General features: G+C 52.8%; 1 protein-coding gene across 2 annotated transcripts in view; it reads left to right on the plus strand.

Moving 5' to 3' along the window:
* LIMK1 (LIM domain kinase 1) overlaps positions 1-13,959 on the plus strand; it is a 40,321-nt gene extending 26,362 nt beyond the window's left edge. The window contains exons 10-16 of one of the 2 annotated variants that reach the window (XM_005278861.5): positions 5,200-5,331; positions 5,819-5,878; positions 10,121-10,186; positions 10,421-10,577; positions 10,763-10,818; positions 10,980-11,137; positions 11,639-13,959. In XM_005278861.5, coding sequence (XP_005278918.1) covers positions 5,200-5,331; positions 5,819-5,878; positions 10,121-10,186; positions 10,421-10,577; positions 10,763-10,818; positions 10,980-11,137; positions 11,639-11,801 — 792 coding nt within the window. In that variant the 3' untranslated portion in view covers positions 11,802-13,959. The remainder of the gene's footprint in view (positions 1-5,199; positions 5,332-5,818; positions 5,879-10,120; positions 10,187-10,420; positions 10,578-10,762; positions 10,819-10,979; positions 11,138-11,638) is intronic. The other variant, XM_024111350.3, reaches the window with a different exon arrangement.
* Positions 13,960-24,468: the final 10,509 nt, after the last annotated feature.

The raw sequence follows: 24,468 nt of genomic DNA on the forward strand, positions 1-24,468 counted from the left end.
CTCAGAGAGTATCTTAGATGCCTATATACAAATGCGAGAAGTATGGGTAATAAGCAGGAAGAACTGGAAGTGCTAATAAATAAATACAACTATGACATTGTTGGCATCACTGAAACTTGGTGGGATAATACACATGATTGGAATGTTGGTGTGGAGGGGTACAGCTTGCTCAGGAAGGATAGACAGGGGAAAAAGGGAGGAGGTTTTGCCTTATATATTAAAAATGTACACACTTGGATTGAGGTGGAGATGGACATAGGAGACGGAAGTGTTGAGAGTCTCTGGGTTAGGCTAACAGGGGTAAAAAACAAGGGTGATGTCATGCTAGGAGTCTACTACAGGCCACCTAACCAGGTGGAAGAGGTGGATGAAGCTGTTTTTAAACAACTAACAAAATCATCCAAAGCCCAAGATTTGGAGATGATGGGAGACTTCAACTATCCAAATATATGTTGGGAAAATAACACAGCGGGGCACAGACTATCCAACAAATTCTTGGACTGCATTGCAGACAACTTTTTATTTCAGAAGGTTGAAAAAGCTACTAGGGGGAAGCTGTTCTAGACTTGATTTTAACAAATAGGGAGGAACTCATTGAGAATTTGAAAGTAGAAGGCAGCTTGGGTGAAAATGATCATGAAATCATAGAGTTTGCAATTCTAAGGAAGGGTAGAAGGGAGTACAGCAAAATAGAGACAATGGATTTCAGGAAGGCAGATTTTGGTAAGCTCAGAGAGCTGATAGGTAAGGTCCCATGGGAATCAAGACAGGGGAAAAACAACTGAGGAGAGTTGGCAGTTTTTCAAAGGGACACTATTAAGGGCCCAAAAGCAAGCTATTCCGCTGAGTAGGAAAGATAGAAAATGTGGCAAAAGACCACCTTGGCTTAACCACGAGATCTTGCATGATCTAAAAAATAAAAAGGAGTAATATAAAAAATGGAAACTAGGACAGATTACAAAGGATGAATATAGGCAGACAACTCAGGAATGCAGGGGCAAGATTAGAAAGGCAAAGGCACAAAATGAGCTCAAACTAGCTACAGGAATAAAGGGAAACAAAAAGACTTTTTATCAATACATTAGAAGCAAGAGGAAGACCAAAGACAGGGTAGGCCCACTGCTTAGTGAAGAGGGAGAAACAGTAACAGGAAACTTGGAAATGGCAGAGATGCTTAATGACTTCTTTGGTTCGGTCTTCACCGAGAAGTCTGAAGGAATGCCTAACATAGTGAATGCTAATGGGAAGGGGGTAGGTTTAGCAGATAAAATAAAAAAAGAACAAGTTAAAAATCACTTAGAAAAGTTAGATGCCTGCAAGTCACCAGGGCCTGATGAAATGCATCCTAGAATACTCAAGGAGCTAATAGAGGAGGTATCTGAGCCTCTAGCTATTATCTTTGGAAAATCATGGGAGATGGGAGAGATTCCAGAAGACTGGAAAAGGGCAAATATAGTGCCCATCTATAAAAAGGGAAATAAAAACAACCCAGAAAACTACAGACCATTTAGTTTAACTTTTGTGCCAGGGAAAATAATGGAGCAAGTAATTAAGGAAATCATCTGCAAACACTTGGAAGGTGGTAAGGTGATAGGGAATAGCCAGCATGGATTTGTAAAGAACAAATCCTGTCAAACCAATCTGATAGCTTTCTTTGATAGGATAACGAGCCTTGTGGATAAGGGAGAAGCTGTGGATGTGGTATACCTAGACTTTAGTAAAGCATTTGTTACGGTCTCGCATGATATTCTTATTGATAAACTAGGCAAATACAATTTAGATGGGGCTACTATAAGGTGGGTGCATAACTGGCTGGATAACCATACTCAGAGAGTTGTTATTAATGGTTCCCAATCCTGCTGGAAAGGCGTAACAAGTGGGGTTCCGCAGGGGTCTGTTTTGGGACCGGCTGTGTTCAATATCTTCATTAACGACTTAGATATTGGCATAGAAAGTACGCTTATTAAGTTTGCAGATGATACCAAACTGGGAGGGATTGCAACTGCTTTGGAGGACAGGGTCATAATTCAAAATGATCTGGACAAATTGGAGAAATGGTCTGAGGTAAACAGGATGAAGTTTAACAAAGACAAATGCAAAGTGCTCCACTTAGGAAGGAAAAATCAGTTTCACACATACAGAATGGGAAGAGACTGTCTAGGAAGGAGTATGGCAGAAAGGGATCTAGGAGTTATAGTGGACCACAAGCTAAATATGAGTCAACAGTGTGATGCTGTTGCAAAAAAAGCAGACGTGATTCTGGGATGTATTAACAGGTGTGTTGTGAGCAAGACACGAGAAGTCATTCTTCCGCTCTACTCTGCGCTGGTTAGGCCTCAACTGGAGTATTGTGTCCAGTTCTGGGCACTGCTTTTCAAGAAAGATGTGGAGAAATTGGAGAGGGTCCAGAGAAGAGCAACAAAAATGATTAAAGGTCTTGAGAACATGAGCTATAAGGAAGGCTGAAAGAATTGGGTTTGTTTAGTTTGGAAAAGAGAAGACTGAGAGGGGACATGATAGCAGTTTTCAGGTATCTAAAAGGGTGTCATAAGGAGGAGGGAGAAAACTTGTTCACCTTAGCCTCTAAGGATAGACCAAGAAGCAATGGGCTTAAACTGCAGCAAGGGAGGTTTAGGTTGGACATTAGGAAAAAGTTCCTAACTGTCAGGGTGGTTAAACACTGGAATAAATTGCCTAGGGAGGTTGTGGAATCTCCATCTCTGGAGATATTTAAGAGTAGGTTAGATAAATGTCTATCAGGGATGGTCTAAACAGTATTTGGTCCTGCCGTGAGGGCAGGGGACTGGACTCGATGACCTCTCGAGGTCCCTTCCAGTACTAGAATCTATGAATCTATGAGTAGTTATCAGTGGTTCACAGTCAAGCTGGAAGGCATAACGAGTGGGGTCCCATAGGGATCTGTCCTGGGTCCGGTTCTATTCAACAGCTTCATCAGTAATTTAGATAATGGCATAGAGAGTACACTTATAAAGTTTGTGGATGATACTGAGCTGGGAGGGGTTGCAAGAGCTTTGGAGGATAGGATTAAAATTCAAAATGATCTGGACAAACTGGAGAAATGGTCTAGAGCAGGGGTTCTCAAACTGGGGGTCGGGACCCCTCAGGGTTGTGAGGTTATTACATGGGGAGTCAGCCTCCACCCCAAACCCCACTTTGCCTCCAGTATTTATAATGGTGTTAAATATATAAAAAAGTGTTTTCAATTTATAGGGGGGGGGGGGTCGCACTCAGAGGCTTGCTGTGTGAAAGGGGGCACCAGTACAAAAATTTGAGAACCACTGGTCTAGAGTTAATAGGATGAAATTCAATAAGGACAAATGCAAAGTACTCCACTTAGGAAGGAACACTCAGTTGCACACGTACAAAATGGGCAATGACTGCCTAGGAAGGAGTACTGCGGAAAGAGATCTGGGGGTCATAGTGGATCACAAGCTAAATATGAGTCAACAGTGTAACGCTGTTGCAAAAAATCATTGTGGGCTGTATTAATAGGAGTGTTGTAAGCAAGCCACGAGAAGTAATTCTTCCTCTCTACTCAGCACTGTTACTCAGCTGGAGTATTGTGTCCAGTTCTGAGCACCGTACTTCGGGAAAGATGTGGACAAATTGGAGAAAGTCCAGAGAAGAGCAACACAAATGATGAAAGGTCTAGAAAATATGACCTATGAGGAAAGATTGAAAGAATTGGGTTTGTTTAGTCTGGAGAAGAGAAGCCTGAGAGGGGACATGAGAACAGTTTTCAAATACGTTAAACGTTGTTACAAGGAGGAGGGTGATAAATTGTTCTCCTTGTCCACTGAGGACAGGACAAGAAGCAATGGGCTTAAATTCCATCCAGGGCGGTTCAGGTTGGACTCTAAAGCTTTGTGACTGTCAGGGTGGCTCAGCACTCCCTAGAGGGGCTGTGGAATCCATGTCACTAGAGCTTTTAAGAACAGGTTAGACAAATCCTGGGGTTGGTCAGAGTCAGACAATCCTTAGTCCTGCCTCAGTGCAGGGGACTGGACTAGGTGACCTCTTCAGGTCTCTTTCAGCCCAACATTTCTATGACTCTGAGGGGACCCAGCGAAGTGGGGGCAGGGGAAGGGCCCTTTCTCAGACTCCTACACTGCCCCCTATGGGCTCTCAGCGGTTTGGCCAGGCAGCCAAGGCCGGCCAACAGGCAGCAGTGCCGTGTTAGGCTACTCACTTTGTGACCCCATCTCAAAATGTAATTGTAAACAGGGAATTGTCATCGAGTGGGAGCGTTTCTAGTGGGGTCCTGCAGGGATTGGTTCTTGGCCCTAGGCTATGTAACATTTTTATCAATGACCTGGAAGAGAACACAAAACCATCACTGATAAAGTTTGCAGATGACAGAAGACTTGGGGGAGTGGTAAATAACAAAGAGGACAGGTCACTGATTCAGAGAGATCTGGATTGCTTGGTAAACTGAGCACAAGCAAACAATGTGTGTTTTTAATACAGCTAAATGTAAATGTCTATGGAACAAAGAGAGTCAGCCACACTGCCCTGGGAAACAGGGATTCTGAAAAAGATGTGGAGGTCGTGGTGGATAATCAGCTGAACAGGCGCTCCCAGTGCAATGCTGTGGCCAAAAGGGCTAATGCGATCCTGGGATGCCTAAACAGGGGAATCTCGAGTAGGAGCAGAGAGATTATTTTTCCTCTGTATCTGGCACTGGTGCGATCTGTGTCCAGTTCTGGTGCCCACATTTCATGAAGGATGTTGGTAAATTGGAGAAGGTTCAGAGAAAAGCCACAAGAATGTTTAGAGGATTAGAAACCTGCCTGATAGTGATTGATTCAAGCAGCTTGATCAGTTTAGCCTAAGAAGGAGAAGGTGAAGGGGTGAGCTGATCTCAGTCTGGAACAGAAATTTGGCTCTTCAGTCTAGCAGACAAAGGTCTAACAAGACCCAACGGCTGGAAGCTGAAACTGGACAGGGGTAGGTTAGAAATAAGGTGAGTTTTTTTAACAGTGAGAGTAATTAACTCTTGGAACAACTGACAAGGGTTGTGATGGATTCTATTTTAAATCAAGATGGGCCATTGCTCTAGGAATAACTATGGGGCAGGTCTCCGGCCTGTGCTCTACAGGGGTCAAACTAGATGGTCACAGTGACCCTGCTGGCCTTGGGATCCATGATATGATGACCATGGTGCTTTGGCTCCCATAGGTGAAAGTGATGCGGTGCCTAGAGCACCCCAACGTGCTGAAGTTTATCGGGGTGCTGTACAAGGACAAGAGGTTGAATTTCATCACAGAATACATCAAGGGGGGGACCCTACGAGGCATCATAAAGAGCATGGTGAGCAGGGGAGCTGCCCCAGCCTAGAGCCCTGGGCACAACTCGGGGGTTGGACATGAGAAATCTTGGATGTTATGACACTGTTGGTAGAACATTGAGGTGGCTGGGCGGTGCCCGTGCGGACTATGGCCAGGGCTCTCCTGGGGCAGGGGTGGCTGGACTGTGTCCGTGTGGACTATGGCCAGGCAGGGCCGGCGCAACCCATTAGGCGACCTAGGCGGTCGCCTAGGGTGCTACAATTTGGGGGGCGGCGACTGCGGTGGTATTTCGGCGGCGGGAGCTTCCGCCGCCTATGGCGGCAGAAAAGCTGGCGGTGCTCCTGTGGCCAGAGCTCTCCTGGGGCAGGGGTGGCTGGGCTGTGCCCATGCAAGCCCTTGCTGATCGCTTCGGGGCAGGCTGTGAGCCATGGCCTAGCAACTGCTCCAGGACGGGTGCAGGCAAGCACCTCTTCCCTCTCCTGTCACTAATGGAACCCTTCCACCCACAGGACAGCCAGTACCCATGGAGCCAGCGCGTGAGCTTTGCCAAGGACATTGCGTCTGGGATGGTGAGTGTGGGGTCCCAGCAGAGGTGGTGCCAGGGGCTGGGCACTCTGCCCATGGGTTGAGTTGCTGTGGGAGGGTTTGCTGTGCACATACACACCTGGCTCACTGGTGGGGGCAACGGGACACTCCAAACAAAGGTACAAGAGGGAATGCATGCAGGGGAATGCTGGTACGGTGTACTGGAAAAACGGAGGAGGAGCCTGCCCCCAGCCCGTCCATGGAGCTGTGTCTCCTCTGTCTGTACAGCAGCCCCACCGGAGGACTCAGCGGGGGAGTACAGCAGCCGGTGGAGCTGTTGGCATTCTGCTCCTTTCCTTGCTGCGGTTCCCAGTGGGGAAATGAGCAGAACGCCAGCAACTCCTCCGGTGCGGCTGTACTGCTCCCAGCCTGGCCCCCAGCCCTTCCATGCAGCTGCATCTCCTGAGTTCTCCGGCCTGGAGTCTGTATAGCAGAAGTCTCTGGTGCAGCAGGAAGAGAACAGAGCCCCCCCGCAGGTAATGTGGGATGGATGTGGATCATGGGGAGGGGACGGGGAGAGTGCGGGGGCCCCAGGCTGGGGACGGGGTGGGGAGGTCACGTGCCCCCCCCCTTTGTGTCCCTCTCATGAATGCAGCATACCGGCAAGAAATGATTTCTACTTGCACCACTGGGGGGAACAGTCGGGAGCTCAGTGATAGTCTATAGATGCTGTACATGTACAGGCAGGCACAGTACAGGTGTTTATGGGGGGCATTGCTGCACATTTACAGGAAGGGGGTAGTGTGCAACTGTTTAAGGGGGAATTGCTGTGTATGTAGAGGTGGGGGCACTATGCGGGTGTTTATGGAGACGTGGCTGTGCATGGTCAGGCGGGGGGCCTGTGCGGGTGTTTATGGGAGTGTTGCTGTGTATGTAGAGGTGGGGTTGCTGTACGGGTGTTTATGGGAGGGTTGCTGTGCATGTACAAGCAGGGGTGGTGTGTGGTGTTTAGGGGGGCATTGCTGTGTATGTACAGGCAGGGGTGCTGTGCGGGTGTTTATGGGAGTGTTGTGCATGTACAAGCGGGGGTGGTGTGTGCGTGTTTATGGGGGCGTTGCTGTGCATGTACAAGCAGGGCTGGTGTGTGGTGTTTAGGGGGGCATTGCTGTGTATGTACAGGCAGGGGTGCTGTGCGGGTGTTTATGGGAGTGTTGCTGTGCATGTACAAGCAGGGGTGGTGTGTGGGTGTTTATGGGGGCGTTGCTGTGCATGTACAAGCAGGGGTGGTGTGTGGGTGTTTAGGGGGGCATTGCTGTGTATGTACAGGCGGGGGCGCTGTGCGGGTGTTTAGGGGGCATTTGCTGTACATGTACAGGTGGGAGTGTTTATGGGGGTGTTGCTGTACATGTACAGGCGGGGGCACTGTTCGGGTGTTTATGGGGGTGTTGCTGTACATGTACAGGCGGGGGTGGTGTGTGAGGGTTTATGGGGGCATTGCTGTGTATGTACAGGCGGGGCGCTGTGTGGGTATTTAGGGGGCGTTGCTGTACATGTACAGGTGGGAGTGTTTAGGGGGGTGTTGCTGTACATGTACAGGCGGGGTGGTGTGTGGGGGTTTATGGGGGCGTTGCTGTACATGTACAGGCGGGGGTGGTGTGTGGGGGTTTATGGGGGCATTGCTGTGTATGTAGAGGTGGAGGCGCTGTGTGGGTATTTAGGGGGGTGTTGCTGTACATGTACAGGCAGGGGTGGTGTGTGGGTGTTTAGGGGGCATTGCTGTGTATGTACAGGCGGGGGCGCTGTGCGGATGTTTAGAGGGCGTTGCTGTACATGTACAGGTGGGAGTGTTTATGGGGGTGTTGCTGTACATGTACAGGCGGGGGTGCTGTTCGGGTGTTTAGGGGGGTGTTGCTGTACATGTACAGGCGGGGGCGCTGTTCGGGTGTTTATGGGGGCGTTGCTGTACATGTACAGGTGGGGGTGGTGTGTGGGGGTTTATGGGGCCATTGCTGTGTATGTAGAGGTGGAGGCGCTGTGTGGGTATTTAGGGGGCGTTGCTGTACATGTACAGGTGGGAGTGTTTAGGGGGGTGTTGCTGTACATGTACAGGCGGGGGTGGTGTGTGGGTGTTTAGGGGGGCATTGCTGTGTATGTACAGGCGGGGGCGCTGTGCGGGTGTTTAGGGGGCATTGCTGTGTATGTACAGGCGGGGGCGCTGTTCGGGTGTTTATGGGGGCATTGCTGTACATGTACAGGGGGGGTGGTGTGTGAGGGTTTATGGGGGCATTGCTGTGTATGTACAGGCGGGGGCGCTGTGTGGGTATTTAGGGGGCGTTACTGTACATGTACAGGTGGGAGTGTTTAGGGGGGTGTTGCTGTACATGTACAGGCAGGGGTGGTGTGTGGGGGTTTATGGGGGCGTTGCTGTACATGTACAGGCGGGGGGGTGTGGGGGGATTTATGGGGGCGTTGCTGTACATGTACAGGTGGGAGTGTTTAGGGGGTGTTGCTGTACATGTACAGGCGGGGTGGTGTGTGGGTGTTTAGGGGGGCATTGCTGTGTATGTACAGGCGGGGGCGCTGTGCGGGTGTTTAGGGGGCGTTGCTGTACATGTACAGGTGGGAGTGTTTATGGGGGTGTTGCTGTACATGTACAGGCGGGGGTGCTGTTCGGGTGTTTATGGGGGCGTTGCTGTACATGTACAGGCGGGGGCGCTGTGCGGGTGTTTAGGGGGCGTTGCTGTACATGTACAGGCGGGAGTGTTTAGGGGGGTGTTGCTGTACATGTACAGGCGGGGGCGCTGTTCGGGTGTTTATGGGGGCGTTGCTGTACATGTACAGGTGGGGGTGGTGTGTGGGGGTTTATGGGGGCATTGCTGTGTATGTAGAGGTGGAGGTGCTGTGTGGGTATTTAGGGGGCGTTGCTGTACATGTACAGGTGGGAGTGTTTAGGGTGGTGTTGCTGTACATGTACAGGCGGGGGTGGTGTGTGGGTGTTTAGGGGGGCATTGCTGTGTATGTACAGGCGGGGGCGCTGTGCGGCTGTTTAGGGGGCGTTGCTGTACATGTACAGGTGGGAGTGTTTATGGGGGTGTTGCCGTACATGTACAGGCGGGGGCGCTGTGCGGGTGTTTAGGGGGCGTTGCCGTACATGTACAGGCGGGGGCGCTGTGCGGGTGTTTAGGGGGCGTTGCTGTGTATGTACAGGCGGGGGCGCTGTTCGGGTGTTTATGGGGGCGTTGCTGTACATGTACAGGCGGGGGTGGTGTGTGGGTGTTTATGGGGGCATTGCTGTGTATGTACAGGCGGGGGCGCTGTGCGGGTGTTTAGGGGGCGTTGCTGTACATGTACAGGTGGGAGTGTTTATGGGGGTGTTGCCGTACATGTACAGGCAGGGGCACTGTGCGGGTGTTTAGGGGGCGTTGCTGTGTATGTACAGGCGGGGGCGCTGTTCGGGTGTTTATGGGGGCGTTGCTGTACATGTACAGGCGGGGGTGGTGTGTGGGGGTTTATGGGGGCATTGCTGTGTATGTACAGGCGGGGGCGCTGTGCGGGTGTTTAGGGGGCGTTGCTGTACATGTACAGGTGGGAGTGTTTAGGGGGGTGTTGCTGTACATGTACAGGCGGGGGTGGTGTGTGGGGGTTTATGGGGGCGTTGCTGTACATGTACAGGTGGGGGTGGTGTTTGGGGGTTTATGGGGGCATTGCTGTGTATGTAGAGGTGGAGGCGCTGTGTGGGTATTTAGGGGGGTGTTGCTGTACATGTACAGGCGGGGGTGCTGTTCGGGTGTTTAGGGGGCGTTGCTGTACATGTACAGGCGGGGGTGCTGTGCGGGTGTTTATGGGGGTGTTGCTGTACATGTACAGGCAGGGGTGGTGTGGGGGGGTTTATGGGGGCATTGCTGTGTATGTACAGGCGGGGGCGCTGTGTGGGTATTTAGGGGGCGTTGCTGTACATGTACAGGTGGGAGTGTTTATGGGGGTGTTGCTGTACATGTACAGGCGGGGGTGCTGTTCGGGTGTTTATGGGGGCGTTGCTGTACATGTACAGGCGGGGGTGGTGTGTGGGGGTTTAGGGGGGCATTGCTGTGCATGTAGAGGTGGAGGCGCTGTGTGGGTATTTAGGGTGCATTGCTGTACATGTACAGGTGGGAGTGTTTAGGGGGGTGTTGCTGTACATGTACAGGCAGGGGTGCCGTAAGCAGGGTTGAGTGCCAGCGTGCTGCCCCCATGCAGGGGGGCGCAGTGAGTTGGTGCCATTCTGACCCCGGTCCTTGCTCCCCCAGGCCTATCTGCACTCGATGAACATCATCCATCGCGATCTCAACTCTCACAACTGCCTGGTGCGGGAGGTAAGTGCTGCTGTTTGCTGAGCCAGGCCCAGGCCCCATCTTGGCCTCTGCACAGAGCCCTGGGCCTGGCTGGGAGCAGGGCAGCCGGCCAGCAGCAGTGGCTGAGAAGGCCCGGGCTGGTGTGCGGCGGGGGCTGACTCCAGCCTCGGCGCTGCGTGGCTCTTCTACCACGAGTGGCTGCAAGCAGCTGCCTTGGCCTGTGCCCGGTGACCTGTGCCCATCTCTCCTGCTCAGAACAGGAGTGTGGTGGTGGCTGACTTCGGGCTGGCCCGGCTCATGGTGGATGAAAAGAACCAACCTGAGCAGCTCAAGAACCTGAAGAAACCGGACCGCAAGAAGCGCTACACGGTGGTGGGGAACCCCTACTGGATGGCCCCGGAGATGATCAATGGTAAGCGGAGAGGCTGGGGCACGGTTGGGAGCGCCAGACTCAGGGCAGCCAGGGCATCACGGGCATCTGCAGCCGGGGGACACATCCATGACCTGGCAGTGCTGGGCCTGCCTGTCCTCATGCCACCAGAGGGCAGGGGGAAGTAGGGCCTGGTGGGGGCTGACCCGTCTCCTCTCTCCCCGCAGGCAGGAGCTACGATGAGAAAGTCGACATCTTCTCATTTGGCATTCTCTTGTGCGAGGCAAGTACATCCCCTCAGCCCTGCCCCCACCCCCTTCCACCCCTTGCCCAAGCCCCCAATTCCCGTGTCCGGGTGTCCCTGCAGCGCTAAGTGCCTGGACGGAGCTCTCCGTTGAGTTGTGCTGTGTCCCACTCCTAACCCCTGTGCTCCCCCATCCCCAGATCATCGGCCGGGTCAGCGCCGACCCCGACTACCTGCCCAGGACCATGGACTTCGGCCTCAATGTGCGAGGGTTCCTGGAGCGATACTGCCCCCCTGCCTGCCCCCCGAGCTTCTTCCCCATCGCCGTGCGCTGCTGTGACCTCGACCCTGAGAAGAGGTGAGCAGGGGAGCCCTGGTCAGCCCCAGGCAGCGAGTGTTGGGAAGGGAAAGGGATCGCTGACCCCATAAACACTCGCACAGCGCCCCCTGCCTGTACAAGCACAGCAACGCCCCATACACCTTGCTCCCTGCTGACAGAACGAGAGACTCTGGGCTGGAGTGGGGAGTTGAACAGTGCCCCTGCCCCCTGCAGAGGGCGCTCTCCCCCTGGGACTAAGTGCCCCCTCTGACCCTCGTGCTAAGCGCAGACTGAGTGAGGACAGGTCTGACCCCTGTGTCCCGGGATGCTGTGGTCTGACCCCCCATGCTCAGGGTGCTGGGGGTAGGGGTCTAACCCCTGCACCCCGGGGTGCTGTGGGGAGGGGTCTGACCCAAGCGCTCAGAGTGCTGTGGGGGAGGGTCTGATCTTTGTGCTCAGGTGCTGGGGGGAGGGATTGCCCTTGTGGCGGGGGAAGGGTTCCCCTCGCGCTCAGGATCTAACCTGGCCTCTCTCCCCCAGGCCCTCCTTCCCCAGGCTGGCGCAGTGGCTGGAAGCACTGCACATGCACCTGGAGATCCACCTGCCGCTGAGCTCGCAGCTGGAGCAGCTGGATCGGGCCTTCTGGGAGTCGTACCGGCGGGGCGAGGGCGGGCTGCCCATGCACCCCGAGGTCCCTGACTGAGCACCGGGCCATAGGCAGTAGCCAGCCCCGGCGTAGGGGGAGAGCTCTCACACGCTCCTCCCTCACACTCACAGCGCATGGGGAGCACAGCCCAGAGGGCAAGCACTGCCCCCTCCTGCCACCGGCCCCCCCCAGGGCTGGCTCTCTGGGGTGCCTCAGCAGCAGCCGGTGGCCGAGCCCTCTCGGCAAGGCCAGTTTGGTTGCTTCCCTTGCCGTGTTTGCCGTTCAGTTCCCTTGGGAGAGCCAGGCCTCCCCACCCACTGCACTTTCCCCAGCTCCCTGCCTCCCTGCCCATGGCCCCCACGGGACGGCAGCAAGCCACTGGTCCTGACTGTACATAGCCCCTCCCATGCAGAGCCTGGGGCCAGGAAAGGGCCCCTCAGCATGCTGGGTGTGCAGCAGCCTGCCATGTGGCAGGGCCTGCGGGAGCTGAGCACAGCCTGCAGCCCCGCTCCCCTACTCCTTGGTGAGCCGCCTGCCTGCACAGCCGTTTGCACACTCCTCAGAGCGTGAGGGGGCACTGACTCGCTCCCACCCCAGGCTCTGCCCCAGTGGCTGAGGGGCACTGGGCCTCGCTCAGCACCTGCAGGGTGCCCCGGCCTTCCCCTGTGCAGCCGCTTGGCCTATCAAAGTGGTGCCTTGGGTTTGTGAACTTGCACTGCAAAGATAAAGGGTCCTCTGGACCAGTGGGGCCTGCTGGGAGCTCACTGGCGCTTTGCAGGCGTGTGCAGGCGTGTGATGGGGTGCATGTGCAAGTCGGGCGTGTGTCTCTCTGATGGTGCAGGGGGCGGGGCTGTTGCTTCGGGGCTGGTCCCAGTAGATAACTGTTGCAATGCCCCCACCATAGAAATGGCTAGGGGTCCCACAAACTCTTTCTTTTCCCTTTCAGGGTCCCTGTGTGTCACTCTCCCCTTACCCTCTCCTCCCTGGGCCTACAGCCCCCGTCTCTTTGCTAGTGTTTAGTTCAGTGCAAGAACACCTTGGCATGAGGCCAGCCGGATCCGAGAAAGGGACCTGGGCCCTCCAGCAGAGGGGAGCGCTCCCCACAGGGGGTCTGATCCCAGGCCCATTCCTGCCCTGCTGGCAGGCTGCTGGGGTGCGCCACCGCCTCTGCTCTCCTCTGGCACATCTCCTCTCTCATTAAACATCTCCCAGCTCTGCTTCGGGGCCTGGCCTCTCTTGTGCCCTGGTGTTCTAGTAGCCAGCTCCCCTCTCCCTAGGATTGCACTGTGTATCTCCCGGGCCGTCACAGTCCCTGCTTCTGTGTTCACGCCACGTCCGCCTGAGGTCCCAGATGCAGAGCCCAAGCCAGAGGGACAGGAGCCCTCCTGGGTGACTGGCTGTAGAGCTCCCCCAGCAAAATTCCTGTTGAGCTGGAGCACGGCTCGCTGGGGCAGCGTGAGCGTTTTCTGTGGGGTAGGAGCGTGTGTATGCTCTGGGTGTGTCTCTTGGAGCAGATGTGGCGGTGTCTTGCCTGTGTGTGTGAGAGAGAGAGTACGTGCTGAGTCCCTTGAAGGTGGCGCAACTCCCTGCACATGTGGCTGGAGCGTCTCTTTTCCCATAACTGTACAGTGATGTGCATGTCTGTCTTGCAGCGTATGTGACTCCTGCTCCCTTCACATGCCTGCTAATGTGTCCCTCTATGGAGGGTGTGCGCCCCTCCAACCCCCCGCCTGCGTTTGTCACAAGCCCATAGCTCTGGGTTTTCTGAACCTGGGGAGAGGGTGTGGGGGGACACAGCTGGTTTCATTTCCTTTCCCACCCACTACAAAGGCTCCATGAGGGGGCTGCCGACCCCGTGCCCAGCACCATGCGGGGTCTCTGTGGGAAAGCACTGGCAGAGGGGCTCTGGTCTGGAGGGTGCCCCCCCCGGTGGTTTTTGCAGTGCGGTGCTGTTCATGCTACGTTTATTCAGGTTAATTTTCTGTAATATATTTAAAGAGAAGAGTTTGTATTATTTTTTCATATGGCCGCCATGGCGATTTGAAGTTTGCCATTGTCACTCTGCCTCAGTTCTGCTTACAGGAAGCATTCAAACTGTGAAGCGTCTCTGCGCACTTTTACCTGGAAGTAAAACCGATGTCCTCGGAGGCGGGAAGGAGAATTCTCAAACTGTGATGTAACAAGTCATGACTCAATAAATCCAGTCCTTCCCCTCTGACTGCCTCACTCAGCACAGCAGGGCTCTGCCCTGCCATCTCCTCTGGTGTCCCCTCCCGGGGGGGGGAGTGGTTCAGGCCACCACACAATGGCCCCCAGTCACTCCTTCATGGAGCCATGTGCCCAAGGGCTGTGGTGGCTCATCCTTTCTCTCAAACAGCATCAGCTTCTAGCTATCCCAGTTTGCATGAACAGGAGTCACTGGCAGAGCGTCTGGGCTCCCTGGACAGTCCTGGGGAGTCACCCAGCAGAGCCCCCATTCCTGATATGACTGGGACTCCACAGAGCCAATGCCTTGAGCTTAAAGCAGGCGTCACTCGTACATGACCACACAGCATTTGTGCTGTGCAGGTGCCGCAGGGAGGGGAATGGGAGGAGCTGAATAGCAAAGCCTAAATCCCCTCTCCATTGTGACTGCCTGTGCTCGGTTCTGACAGGGTTCTCTCCCCGCTGGCATGGGAGCCGTGAACGGAGAGGCCCAGCTACCTGCTACTACAGACCTGCAGCCAGAAAGCAAGAGCAGCTCTTCACCCGAGTTGGGAGAGCAGCGGACAGCCCAGGGAATGCAGAAGGGGCCAGGCTAGTTTTCAAGTCAGAGGAGGATGTAGCAATTACCGGCAGAGGGGACATGGGGGCACTAGCTGGAAAAGCACACATGTGTCAGAAACATTCCCTGCAATGCCTTCCAAATGCAAACGTCCACCCAACAACCGTCCAGCCACTTGGTGTCTGTATCTGCATGGGCAGGGTGGGGCCAGCCTCCCCACCCCCCAGCATGCCTTGATGCTGAACTGCAGGGCTACAGCTAGGGTGGGAAAGCTCTTCGGTCCTCTTTCTGCCTGCCAGTAGGGCCAGCTGCACTGTGGCTGCATCAGCTGTATCACACCCCACCTAGTGCACCCAGCTACTAAGGAGCAAAAAGCGTTTTCCCCAGAGGAGGGCGTGGTCATGGGTAACAGTGTCTGTGGTGAAGGTTGCCCAGCACTTATACCACCCTGGTTTCAGTGGATTATAACTTCGCCATGTTTTAACTGTTCAGGCTGAAATTCCCCATGCCAAGAGTTTGGAAGGTTTCTGGAATGAGTTCAAGGGACAATACGGTGCTTTGACCATGTTGAAACATGATTACAACCCTATGCTGGCCCTGTGTTTTGGAGCAAGGGCTTGGAATCTGGCAGGAGGGCTGCGCTGGTGTCAAGGAGGGGCTGTTTGGTGTCCCTGGGAAAATTCACCCCAGTTAGGCCATTACGAGCTTCTAAAAAATCTTGCGTGTGTCTCATCCCCCTCTAGCAGTGTACAGCTTACTACTGCTACCAGTTCATCCTTTGCTCAAATGGCAGAGCTCTGTGTCGTGGAGCTAAAGTCAAACACTGTTCCTAATCCAAGCTGTAGTCAACATAGTGCCACATGATGGAATTTCTGTTTGTTTTTAAATTAGGAAATTAAACACAAAACTCCATGTTCAAAGCAAGGCAAGGCCCTCCCACGTTAGAAAATGCAGGAATTAAGGTTTCTTGTGCAACTTTAATTCAGCCTCCTTTTGCATCTGCATTATACCACCTTTAATGACATGAGCCCATACTATTTTTTTCCACCAGATCCTTGTATCATTCAGTGCTCTGGACTGACACTGCTCTGAGAATGGAATCTGTAAGACCCCTGCCCCATTTATGGCAAAGTATGTAGTGAATGAGTCAAGGACAGCAGGAAGAAAGAGGATGGTCTCATGGCTAAGGCCATAAGAACGGTTATACTGCGTCAGACTGATGGTCCATCTTGCCCGGTATCCTGTACCCCGAAAGTGGCCAACGCCAGATACTTGAGAGAGAACGAACAGGGCAATTTCCTAAGTGATCTATCCCCTGTCATCCACTCCCACCTTCTGGCAGTCAGAGGCTAGGGACACCCAGAACATGGGGTTGCATTCCTGACCATCCTGGCTAATTGCCATTGAGGGATCTCTCCTCCATGAATTTATTAGCTCTTTTTTGAACCTGTTACAGTTTTGGCCTTCACAACATCCCCTGGCAACTAGTTCCACAGGTTGACTGTGCCCCAGCTCATTGTGCTCTTGTTGCCAAGAAGGCTAACGGCATTTTGGGCTGTATAAGTAGGGGCATTGCCAGCAGATCGAGGGACGTGATCGTTCCCCTTTATTCGACATTGGTGAGGCCTCATCTGGAATACTGTGTCCAGTTTTGGGCCCCACACTACAAGAAGGATGTGGAAAAATTGGAAAGAGTCCAGCGGAGGGCAACAAAAATGATTAGGGGTCTGGAGCACATGACTTATGAGGAGAGGCTGAGGGAACTGGGATTGTTTAGTCTCCAGAAGAGAAGAATGAGGGGGGATTTGATAGCAGCCTTCAACTACCTGAAGGGGGGTTCCAAAGAGGATGGAGCTCGGCTGTTCTCAGTGGTGGCAGATGACAGAACAAGGAGCAATGGTCTCTAGTTGCAGTGGGGGAGGTCCAGGTTGGATATCAGGAAAAACTATTTCACTAGGAGGGTGGTGAAACACTGGAATGCGTTACCTAGGGAGGTGGTGAAGTCTCCTTCCTTGGAGGTTTTTAAGGCCCGGCTTGACAAAGCCCTGGCTGGGATGATTTAGCTGGGAATTGGTCCTGCTTTGAGCAGGGGGTTGGACTAGATGACCTCTTGAGGTCCCTTCCAACTCTGATATTCTATGATTCATTGTGTGAAGAAATACTTCCTTTTGTTTGTTTTAAACCTGCTGCCTATTAATTTCATTAGATGACTCCTAGTTCTTGTGTTATGAGAATGAATAAATAACACTTCCTTATTCACTTTCTCTACACCAATCAAGATTTTATAGACTTCTATCATATCCCCCTTAGTCATTTCTTTTCCAAGCTGAAAAGTCACAGTCTCATTAATCTCTCCTCATATGGAAGCTTTTCCATACTCCTAATCATTTTTGTTGCCCTTCTCTGTACCTTTTCCAATTCCAATATATCTTTTTTTCAGACTGGGCCCTTGCAAGAGGCTCAGGAATGGAGTTAAGTGTGGAGTCCTGTTTAGTCTGGATGTGGGTGACCATCCCCACCCTTTTTGTCAGCCTCACATGGTTGGCTAAGTCTTCTCCCAGCAGCATGGGAATAGGATAATCGTCATAGACTGCAAAAGTCCATATTCCTGACCAAGTTGGACAGGCAACTTGGCTGTAGGCAAGTTAAAAGAGTTGGCCTTAAAGGATAGCACTGTCACTTGGGCCTCTGGGTCGATGAATTTGGGATTGGTGGATAGCTGACACCTGTGCTCCAGTGTCTCTCCACGCAGTAATCTTCCTCCCGCCCACACTTACAGTTTCCCTTCTCTCTGGGGGTATTTGGGAGACATCTGGGCCTGAGGGCTCTTGGTGGGACTCCGGGATGATGAGTTGTAGTCGGTTGGTGCTCTTGGGGCAGTTGGCCTTCACATGCCCCAGCTCATTACATTTGAAGCATCGCCCAGCTGATTGTCGGCTGGGGCGAGGCTGGTGGTTGGAGAGTGGAGTGGTGGGACAAGAGGGCATCTGTGGTCTCCTTGACTGTGTGGAGGGCTCCTCCTTGCGAGGTGGGGCTTTGGGCTGATCCCAATGGTGGGGTGTCGTCTCGGCTTGCCCCTTCTGGTATCCGCTCCAACTGCTACTAGCTTTCTTCTTCTCCACCACCTGCACCCATTTGGTTCCAATCTCCCCCACCTCGATTACAGTTTGGGGCTTCCCATCTAGGATGTACCTTTCTATTTCCTCAGGAACACCTCTAAGAACTGCTCCATTTGTATTAGGAGAGACAGATCTTCCAGAGATTTAACACTTGCTCCTGATATCCAGGCATCCCAATTTTTTACAATGTAGTAGGTGTGTCGGGAAAATGCCACGTCTGGTTTCCACCGTAGGGCTCTGAACCGCTGACGGGCATGTTCGGGCGTTAGCCCCATTCGAATTCTGGCCTTTTGTTTAAAAAGTTCGTATTCGTTTATGTGTTCTTTAGGCATTTCAGCTGCCACCTCTGCTAAGGATCCACTGAGCTGCGGCCTCAGCTCCACCATATACTGGTCTATAGGGGTGTTGTACCCAAGGCAGGCCCCTTTGAAATGTTCTAAGAAGGCCTCTATCATCGCCTACCTTGTATGTGGGGAATTTCTTGGAATGGGGAGTGGCAGTACCTGGAGAAGGACTGTGAGGGTTACCTGCTTGATCCAGCTTAGCCCTTTCCAGCTCTAAGCGCTTCAGCTCCACTTCCAAGCACTTCATCTCTCTCCTGTCCTCCGCTTCTGCCTCCAAGCACTTCATTTCCAAGTGCTTTGCCTCCACTTCTGCTTCCAAGCGCTTCATCTCTAGGCAGAAATTCCTTTCTGCCTCAGTTAGAACTCGGCTTGAGTTAAGGGCATCCCTCCATCTTGGCACCTGGATCTCAGACGGGGGAGGGCTGACCCTTCCCTCCTCGGAAGTCCCCGTTTCGCCATCCCCTCCCTGCATTTCCATCATGGAGCTGGATGTCTGGGCTTGATCTGGGTCTGTCTTCTCCATAACGGGCCACTTTGGGAAGATGGGTTTTTCTAAGGTTTCGATGCCTGCCCTCAACCTCATGCACAGGTTGCCCTATTCTAGCCTAGCTATTTAGTTGCCAAGAAGATAGAAAAGAGAAAAAAAAAAATAAACTGCTAGTTGGACGCCCTGGCTTTGCAGGCTGATTCCTTTGCGTGCCTGTTCCCCCTCAGGCAGCAAAGAAAAAAGAAGAAACAAAAACCCCCTGGCTTTCAAGCAGCCAAAAGGAAAAATTTGTCCTTTTAAAATCCTGAAGTCTGTGCTTCTGGTTCAAAATGATCCCACCACTACCACCATGTCAAGGCTGATTCCCCACTCTGGCACTTCAAGAGCAGAAGGTCGAGGCCTGCCAGGAGTCTAAAAATTAATACTGGCCATTCCAGGCTTGTATTAAACTCCCAAGGTTACAGCTTTTCTCTGACCTTGGCTAGGTAAATTCTGCCACCACCCAAATGCAAAACCCCTTTTTTGGAACCCAGGAAGGCACACTTGGGAATTCCTTCCTGCGGCTTCCCTCAAGCCCTTTCACCCCCCTCCAGGGAAGAGCTGAGAAAGAAAACAAAGGAAATTAGCTGTTTCCACCAGCTAACTAAACAACATGTGCACAAACCTCTTTGGACACCAAAAATCCAATCCTGTTCTTAAAAAAGGTAAATTTTATAAAAAACAAGAAGAAAGAAAATACATCTGGAACTTGGGCTTTTGCTAGATTTTAAAAGAGCAATTCCAAAAATTAAGCACCCAAACTAGCTTTCTTGGGGGTTCAGCTTAAAGGTTACAAGCAAACAAAAGCATCTGGGGTTAGCACAGAGGAGTCCACTCACCCATAAGAAATAAACAGAAATAAACCTAATCGCATTTTTTAAACATTGCTGATCTACTTACACATCTGGGGGTTTCAAATAAGTAGTTCTAGGTTTGATCTGGTGACCTATGATCATACCTGGCTTAAAGCTTCTCACAGCATAACTGCTCCCTGTTCCCCTCTTTCCCAGAAAACAACAAAGACAAAGGGGAAGTTCCCCCCAGCCCCCATTTAAAAAAGTTCTAGCCTTCCCACTGGTTCTTTTGGTCAGGTGCTCACTCCATTTCCTTTACCTGGGGGACTTTTTAACCCTTTACAGGTAAATAAAGCAGAGAACAGCCACCAAAAGGGACTTTATAGCTAACAGGCAGGCTGGGTGTCTATAAAAGGGAGCTACCTCCCCCCCCCCCCCCGCCCCTTCGTTTATCACACAGCCTGATGCTGGGTCTTGGGCTTGTGTGGCATTTCCTGTGTGCCGCCTCCTTCCTTCACGGAGTGCGGGTACTGCAGTTCCTGGGAACCCTCCAGCCCTCCCTCCCTCTAGCAGTGTCTTCTTTTTGCGAGCTGGGCTCTGCCGTCTCCAGCGGCCCCTAGTGGCAGCCAACAGCTCTGCAGCCCATTTCTAGGGAGGAAAAAGGAAATTCTGCGCAGAACATTAATTTCTGCACAACCTCTGCACTGCGCAGTGGCACAGAATTTCCCCAGGAGTAACCCACTGTTAGGATCCTCCTGGGAATTTCTCGGCATAGCTCACAGTCTGAGACCCTGCTAGGGGCACAAGGAGCACACAGGGCAGGCCCAGGCCTCTGCTCTGTGGGCTGTGGAGACTCCCTTTGTGTGGGGCTGGTGGGGAAAGAAAAGGGAAACAATTGTCTTACTGGCCCTGCCTCTCTCAGAAGACCTTAGAGCAACCCCACAGAATCTGGCCTCCTTCCACCCCACAGGGTAAGTGCAGTGCCTGACGTGGCTGAAAAAGAGTGGGTGTATGGGTGCGTGTGTCTCATTTCTACAGAGTGTTTGCTTATGTCAATTCCATTGTAGGTGTGCGCACACCCACGTGCACGGCCGTCAGAGACGTTTGCCTTAGCGGTATCCGTAGGGACGGCTGTGGCGCCCCTGGAGTGATGCGCTCATGGCATGATATATCAGGCGTCGCCATCCCTATGCCCTCTCAGTTCCTTCTTACCGCCCATGGTGGTTAGTTGGAGCACCTCTCTCCCTTGCTTCACCAGTGGTCAGCGGTTGTTTTTGCCTCGTTAAGAGCTATTGAGCCTTAGCGCTTTGTAAATAGTTTTAATTGTTTCTTGTAGTTAGTTAATAGTTAGAATCCCCAGTGGGACTTTGCCCCAGGTGGGGCATGGCCCGGTCCCCCGGGTTCAAACCTTGCACGGACTGTTGCAGGCCTATTCCTGTTAGTGATCCCCATGGCAGCTGTCTCAATGCTTGGGCGAATCACACATCAAGAAGTGCCGTTTGGGCCACAAGCTCAGAAAGAAGCAGGATACCAGACTCGGAGCCCTTCTCACGGGGAGGGTCCTTCGCCCAGCATCTGAGTTATCCTGCCAGGAATCGGCAAGTACCTCGGCATCGGTGCTTAGTGCACCACCCGGCCCCGATTGATTTCCCCAGTGCCTAAGAAGACGACCCAGAAGCACAGCTCCGCAGCACCAGACAAAAAGGCCCAAGGGCGTTCAGGCAAGGGACCTGGTTTGGCTCACCTGACTACCCGAGAGCCACGAGTGCAGGCCTCTCTAGCTGAAACTCTGAGCCCCTCGAAAGGTCCATCACTGACTCAAGGAGCTGTTTGGGACCCAAGCCCCCATCAGCACCAGCACCTGCCCAGGTCTCCCTGGTGCAAAGAGAGCAGAGCCCTCCGCTGGCACCATCGGTGCAGTGGGGGCAGCAGGAAGCGGCAAAGGCTCCCCAGGAGGGCAAGCCAGCCGCTGCGACCTCTGTGGGGGTAGCAGAGCGCCATCGTTCTTCCGAGACGAAACAGCGCTCCCCACCCCTGCATCGCAAATCCCCGGAGCCGCTCCCCAGACCCTTGGTGCTTACCGTTGGTCACCGGCACCGTGATCGTGGTCACCGTTATTTATGCAAGGTTCGCCTAGAGATCAACATTATCTCCATACTACCGGCACCGCTCGCCTTCCTACCGGTCTACGTCGTATCACTGTTCCCTGTCACCTGCCACATGGGAACGATCCCCATCCAGGCTCCAGGCTCCTCGATGTCACTACCGTTCACCCCAGTATTGTAATCGATCATCCCTCTCCGGTCTCTGACGGCTCCTCCATGGTCGCTGGAAGGGGACTCCTCCAGCACAGAGGCCCAGTTTAGCCCTTTGCCCAGAGAATGTAATCAGAAAAATGTGACTGATAAGTGGTAATTCTTTAAGAACACTCTACCTCAATTCCCTGTAAGCTGCGTGTCTGCGCAGCAGCCTTTTTAGTGCCATGCAGGCACTCAGGGAACCTGCCCGGGGACTGGCTGGGGGAGGGGCGCCCGGTCCCCAACCAGCACTGGAGGTGCCGCAGCAGGGAGAGGTGCCTCTATCCCCCAGCCCAGGTGCTGCTGGGGAGAATCCCCTCTCCCCGATGGAGCACCCGCCTCCACCCCAAACCCCTCATCCCTAGCCACACCCCAGAGCCCACACCTCCAGCTGGAGACCCCCTAAGCCCCCACCCCAACCCTCTGCTCCACCCCAGAGCCTGCACCCCCAGCCAGAGTTCTCACACCCCTGCACCCCAACCATCTGCCCCAGCCCTGAGCCCCCTCCCACACACCGAAACCCTTGGCCCCACCCCCACCACATGAGTTTTGTTATGTGCACCAATATGAAGGTCATGTATCACACATCACCTCCGTATTGGTGCACATAAAATTAAATCCACACATGGGTGAGGAAAATTAGAGGGAACACTGCGCTCTAAGCCACACTCTCACAATTGAGGAAGAAAGCCAAATTGATTTAAAAAACCCACTTGGTTTAGAGGGGAAGTGAGGGAAGCTTTATTTTTTTTAATGTAACAAATGAAGAAAGGGAAGTTGATAATAATGAATATAAATCAGAAGCTAGGAAATGTAGAAAATTGATAAGGGAAGCAAAAAGTCAAGGAGAAATTTATGGCCAGCAAAGTTAAGGACAATAAGATGACATTTTTTAAGTATAATAGAAACAAAAAGAATGCCTAACAATAGTATTGGTCAGTTACTAGATGGAGATGGTAGAATTATCAACAATAATGCAGAAGTGCTCAATAAATTTCTCTCTTCAGTAATTGGGTCAAGAACAGATGCTGTAGTCATATCATATGATAACACTCTTTCCGTTCCATTAGTATTGCAGGAGGATTTTAGACAGCAGTTACTAAATTCAGACATTTTAAAATCAGCAGGTCTGGATAACTCACATTCTATAATTTTAAAACAGCTGCCTGAGGAGCTCATTAGACCATTATGTTGAGGTCTTGGAACTCCAGGGAAGTTCCAAAAGACTGGCAGAAAGCTAATGGTGAGCCAATGTATAAAAATGGTTAACAAGATGACCTGGGTAATTATAGGCCTGTCAGTCTGACATCAGTTCCAGGCAAACCAGAATTGCTGATCCTGGACTCGAATAATAAAGAATTAAAGAAGGGTGATATAATTGATGCCAATTAACATGGAAAATAGGTCCTGTTAAGTAAAAGTGTTGATGTAATATACCTAGACTTCTGTAGGTATTTGACTTGGTATCACACAGCATTTTGATTAAAAAACTAGAATATAAAATTAACATGGCACACATTAAAATTAAAAGATAGCTAATGAATAGGTCTCAACATGTAATTGTAAACGGGGAATTGAACAGGTGTGTGTTACACTGTCTGGAATGGCTCACTGGCAGGGCCGGCTTTAGCAAGAGCGGGGCCCGATTCCTGGGGGCGGGGCTTGCTGCAAGCCCCGCCCCCAGGAATCGAGCTGCGCTCCGGCCGGGGTTGCCGGGGTTGGGTCTGACCCGGAGCCGGGCTGGAGCCGCGCCGGGCCGGACCCGAGCCGCGCCGCGGGGGCCACGCCGGGGCCGGGCTGGAGCCGCGCCGCGGGGACCGGGCCAGAGCCGCGCCGGGCCGGACCCGAGCCGCGCCGCGGGGACCGGGCCGGACCCGGACCCGAGCCGCGCTGCGGGGGCCGAGCTGGAGCCGGGTCGCGCCGCGGGGGCTGGGCCGGACCCGAGCCACGCCGCGCCGCAGGGGCCGGGCTGGAGCCAAGCCGGGCCAGAGCTGCTGGGGCCTGCGTGCTCGGCGGGAATGGGCCGCGCCTCCCCGGAGCCCTTCTCGCGCCCCCACCACCCCAGCTTACCTGTTGCTACCGGCCCGCCCCTGCTTCTTTTCAGGGGAGGGGGCGGAGTGTTCAGGGGAGGGAAGGAGGGGGAAGTGAGCTGAGGGCGGGGTGGAGAGCTGCAGCGCGGGGCCCTCTTGGCGCAGGGCCCAATTCAGCCGAATTGGCTGAATCAGCCTAAAGCCGGCCCTGCTCACTGGCTCACTGTCTGGAACATACCCAACTAGACTTCACCATCCCAGTACCAAATGTGAATTCCCAAAGTACTACAATAGTCTTATAATGGAGTCACAGACAGTCGTCTTAGACACTCCAGTCTACCTTGCCACCCAGCCAAGCTGGACTACATGATAAATGGTCACTTACACCAAAAATCACACAACATTCAGGTTATACTCTGTCCCGAGAGACCATTCACTCACCCAGACCGATTTGCATCCTAGATCTCACACGGTAACACTGGTTGCCAATTCTATAGTAAAACTAACTAAAGGGTTTTTAGCTAAGAAAAAGTAATGAGCATTATTGAGAGGTTAAAGCAGGTAAAATATATGTACAGATGAGTCACAGTCTATAATTTCAAAGTGTAGCAGAGATGTAGTAATCTGCCAGTTTCCCAAAAGTCTTTTAGGGCTACCCAGAGTAACTCTGGGGATCTCCGTCTTCTCATTCAGTTATTCTTCCCTGTTAGAATCCAAACAGTCCAGAGATGAAGAATTTTTCCTTGTGGCCATGTTTATAGCTTCTTCTCACAGAAACTAAACTGACAGCAAAAGTTCCCCACTCAGGTCCCTTAAAGTGGGACAGCAGTTAAAGTCTTTGATCCTTGAT

This window comes from Chrysemys picta, chromosome 19 (assembly GCF_011386835.1).
Source record: "Chrysemys picta bellii isolate R12L10 chromosome 19, ASM1138683v2, whole genome shotgun sequence".
Classification (NCBI taxonomy): domain Eukaryota; kingdom Metazoa; phylum Chordata; order Testudines; family Emydidae; genus Chrysemys; species Chrysemys picta.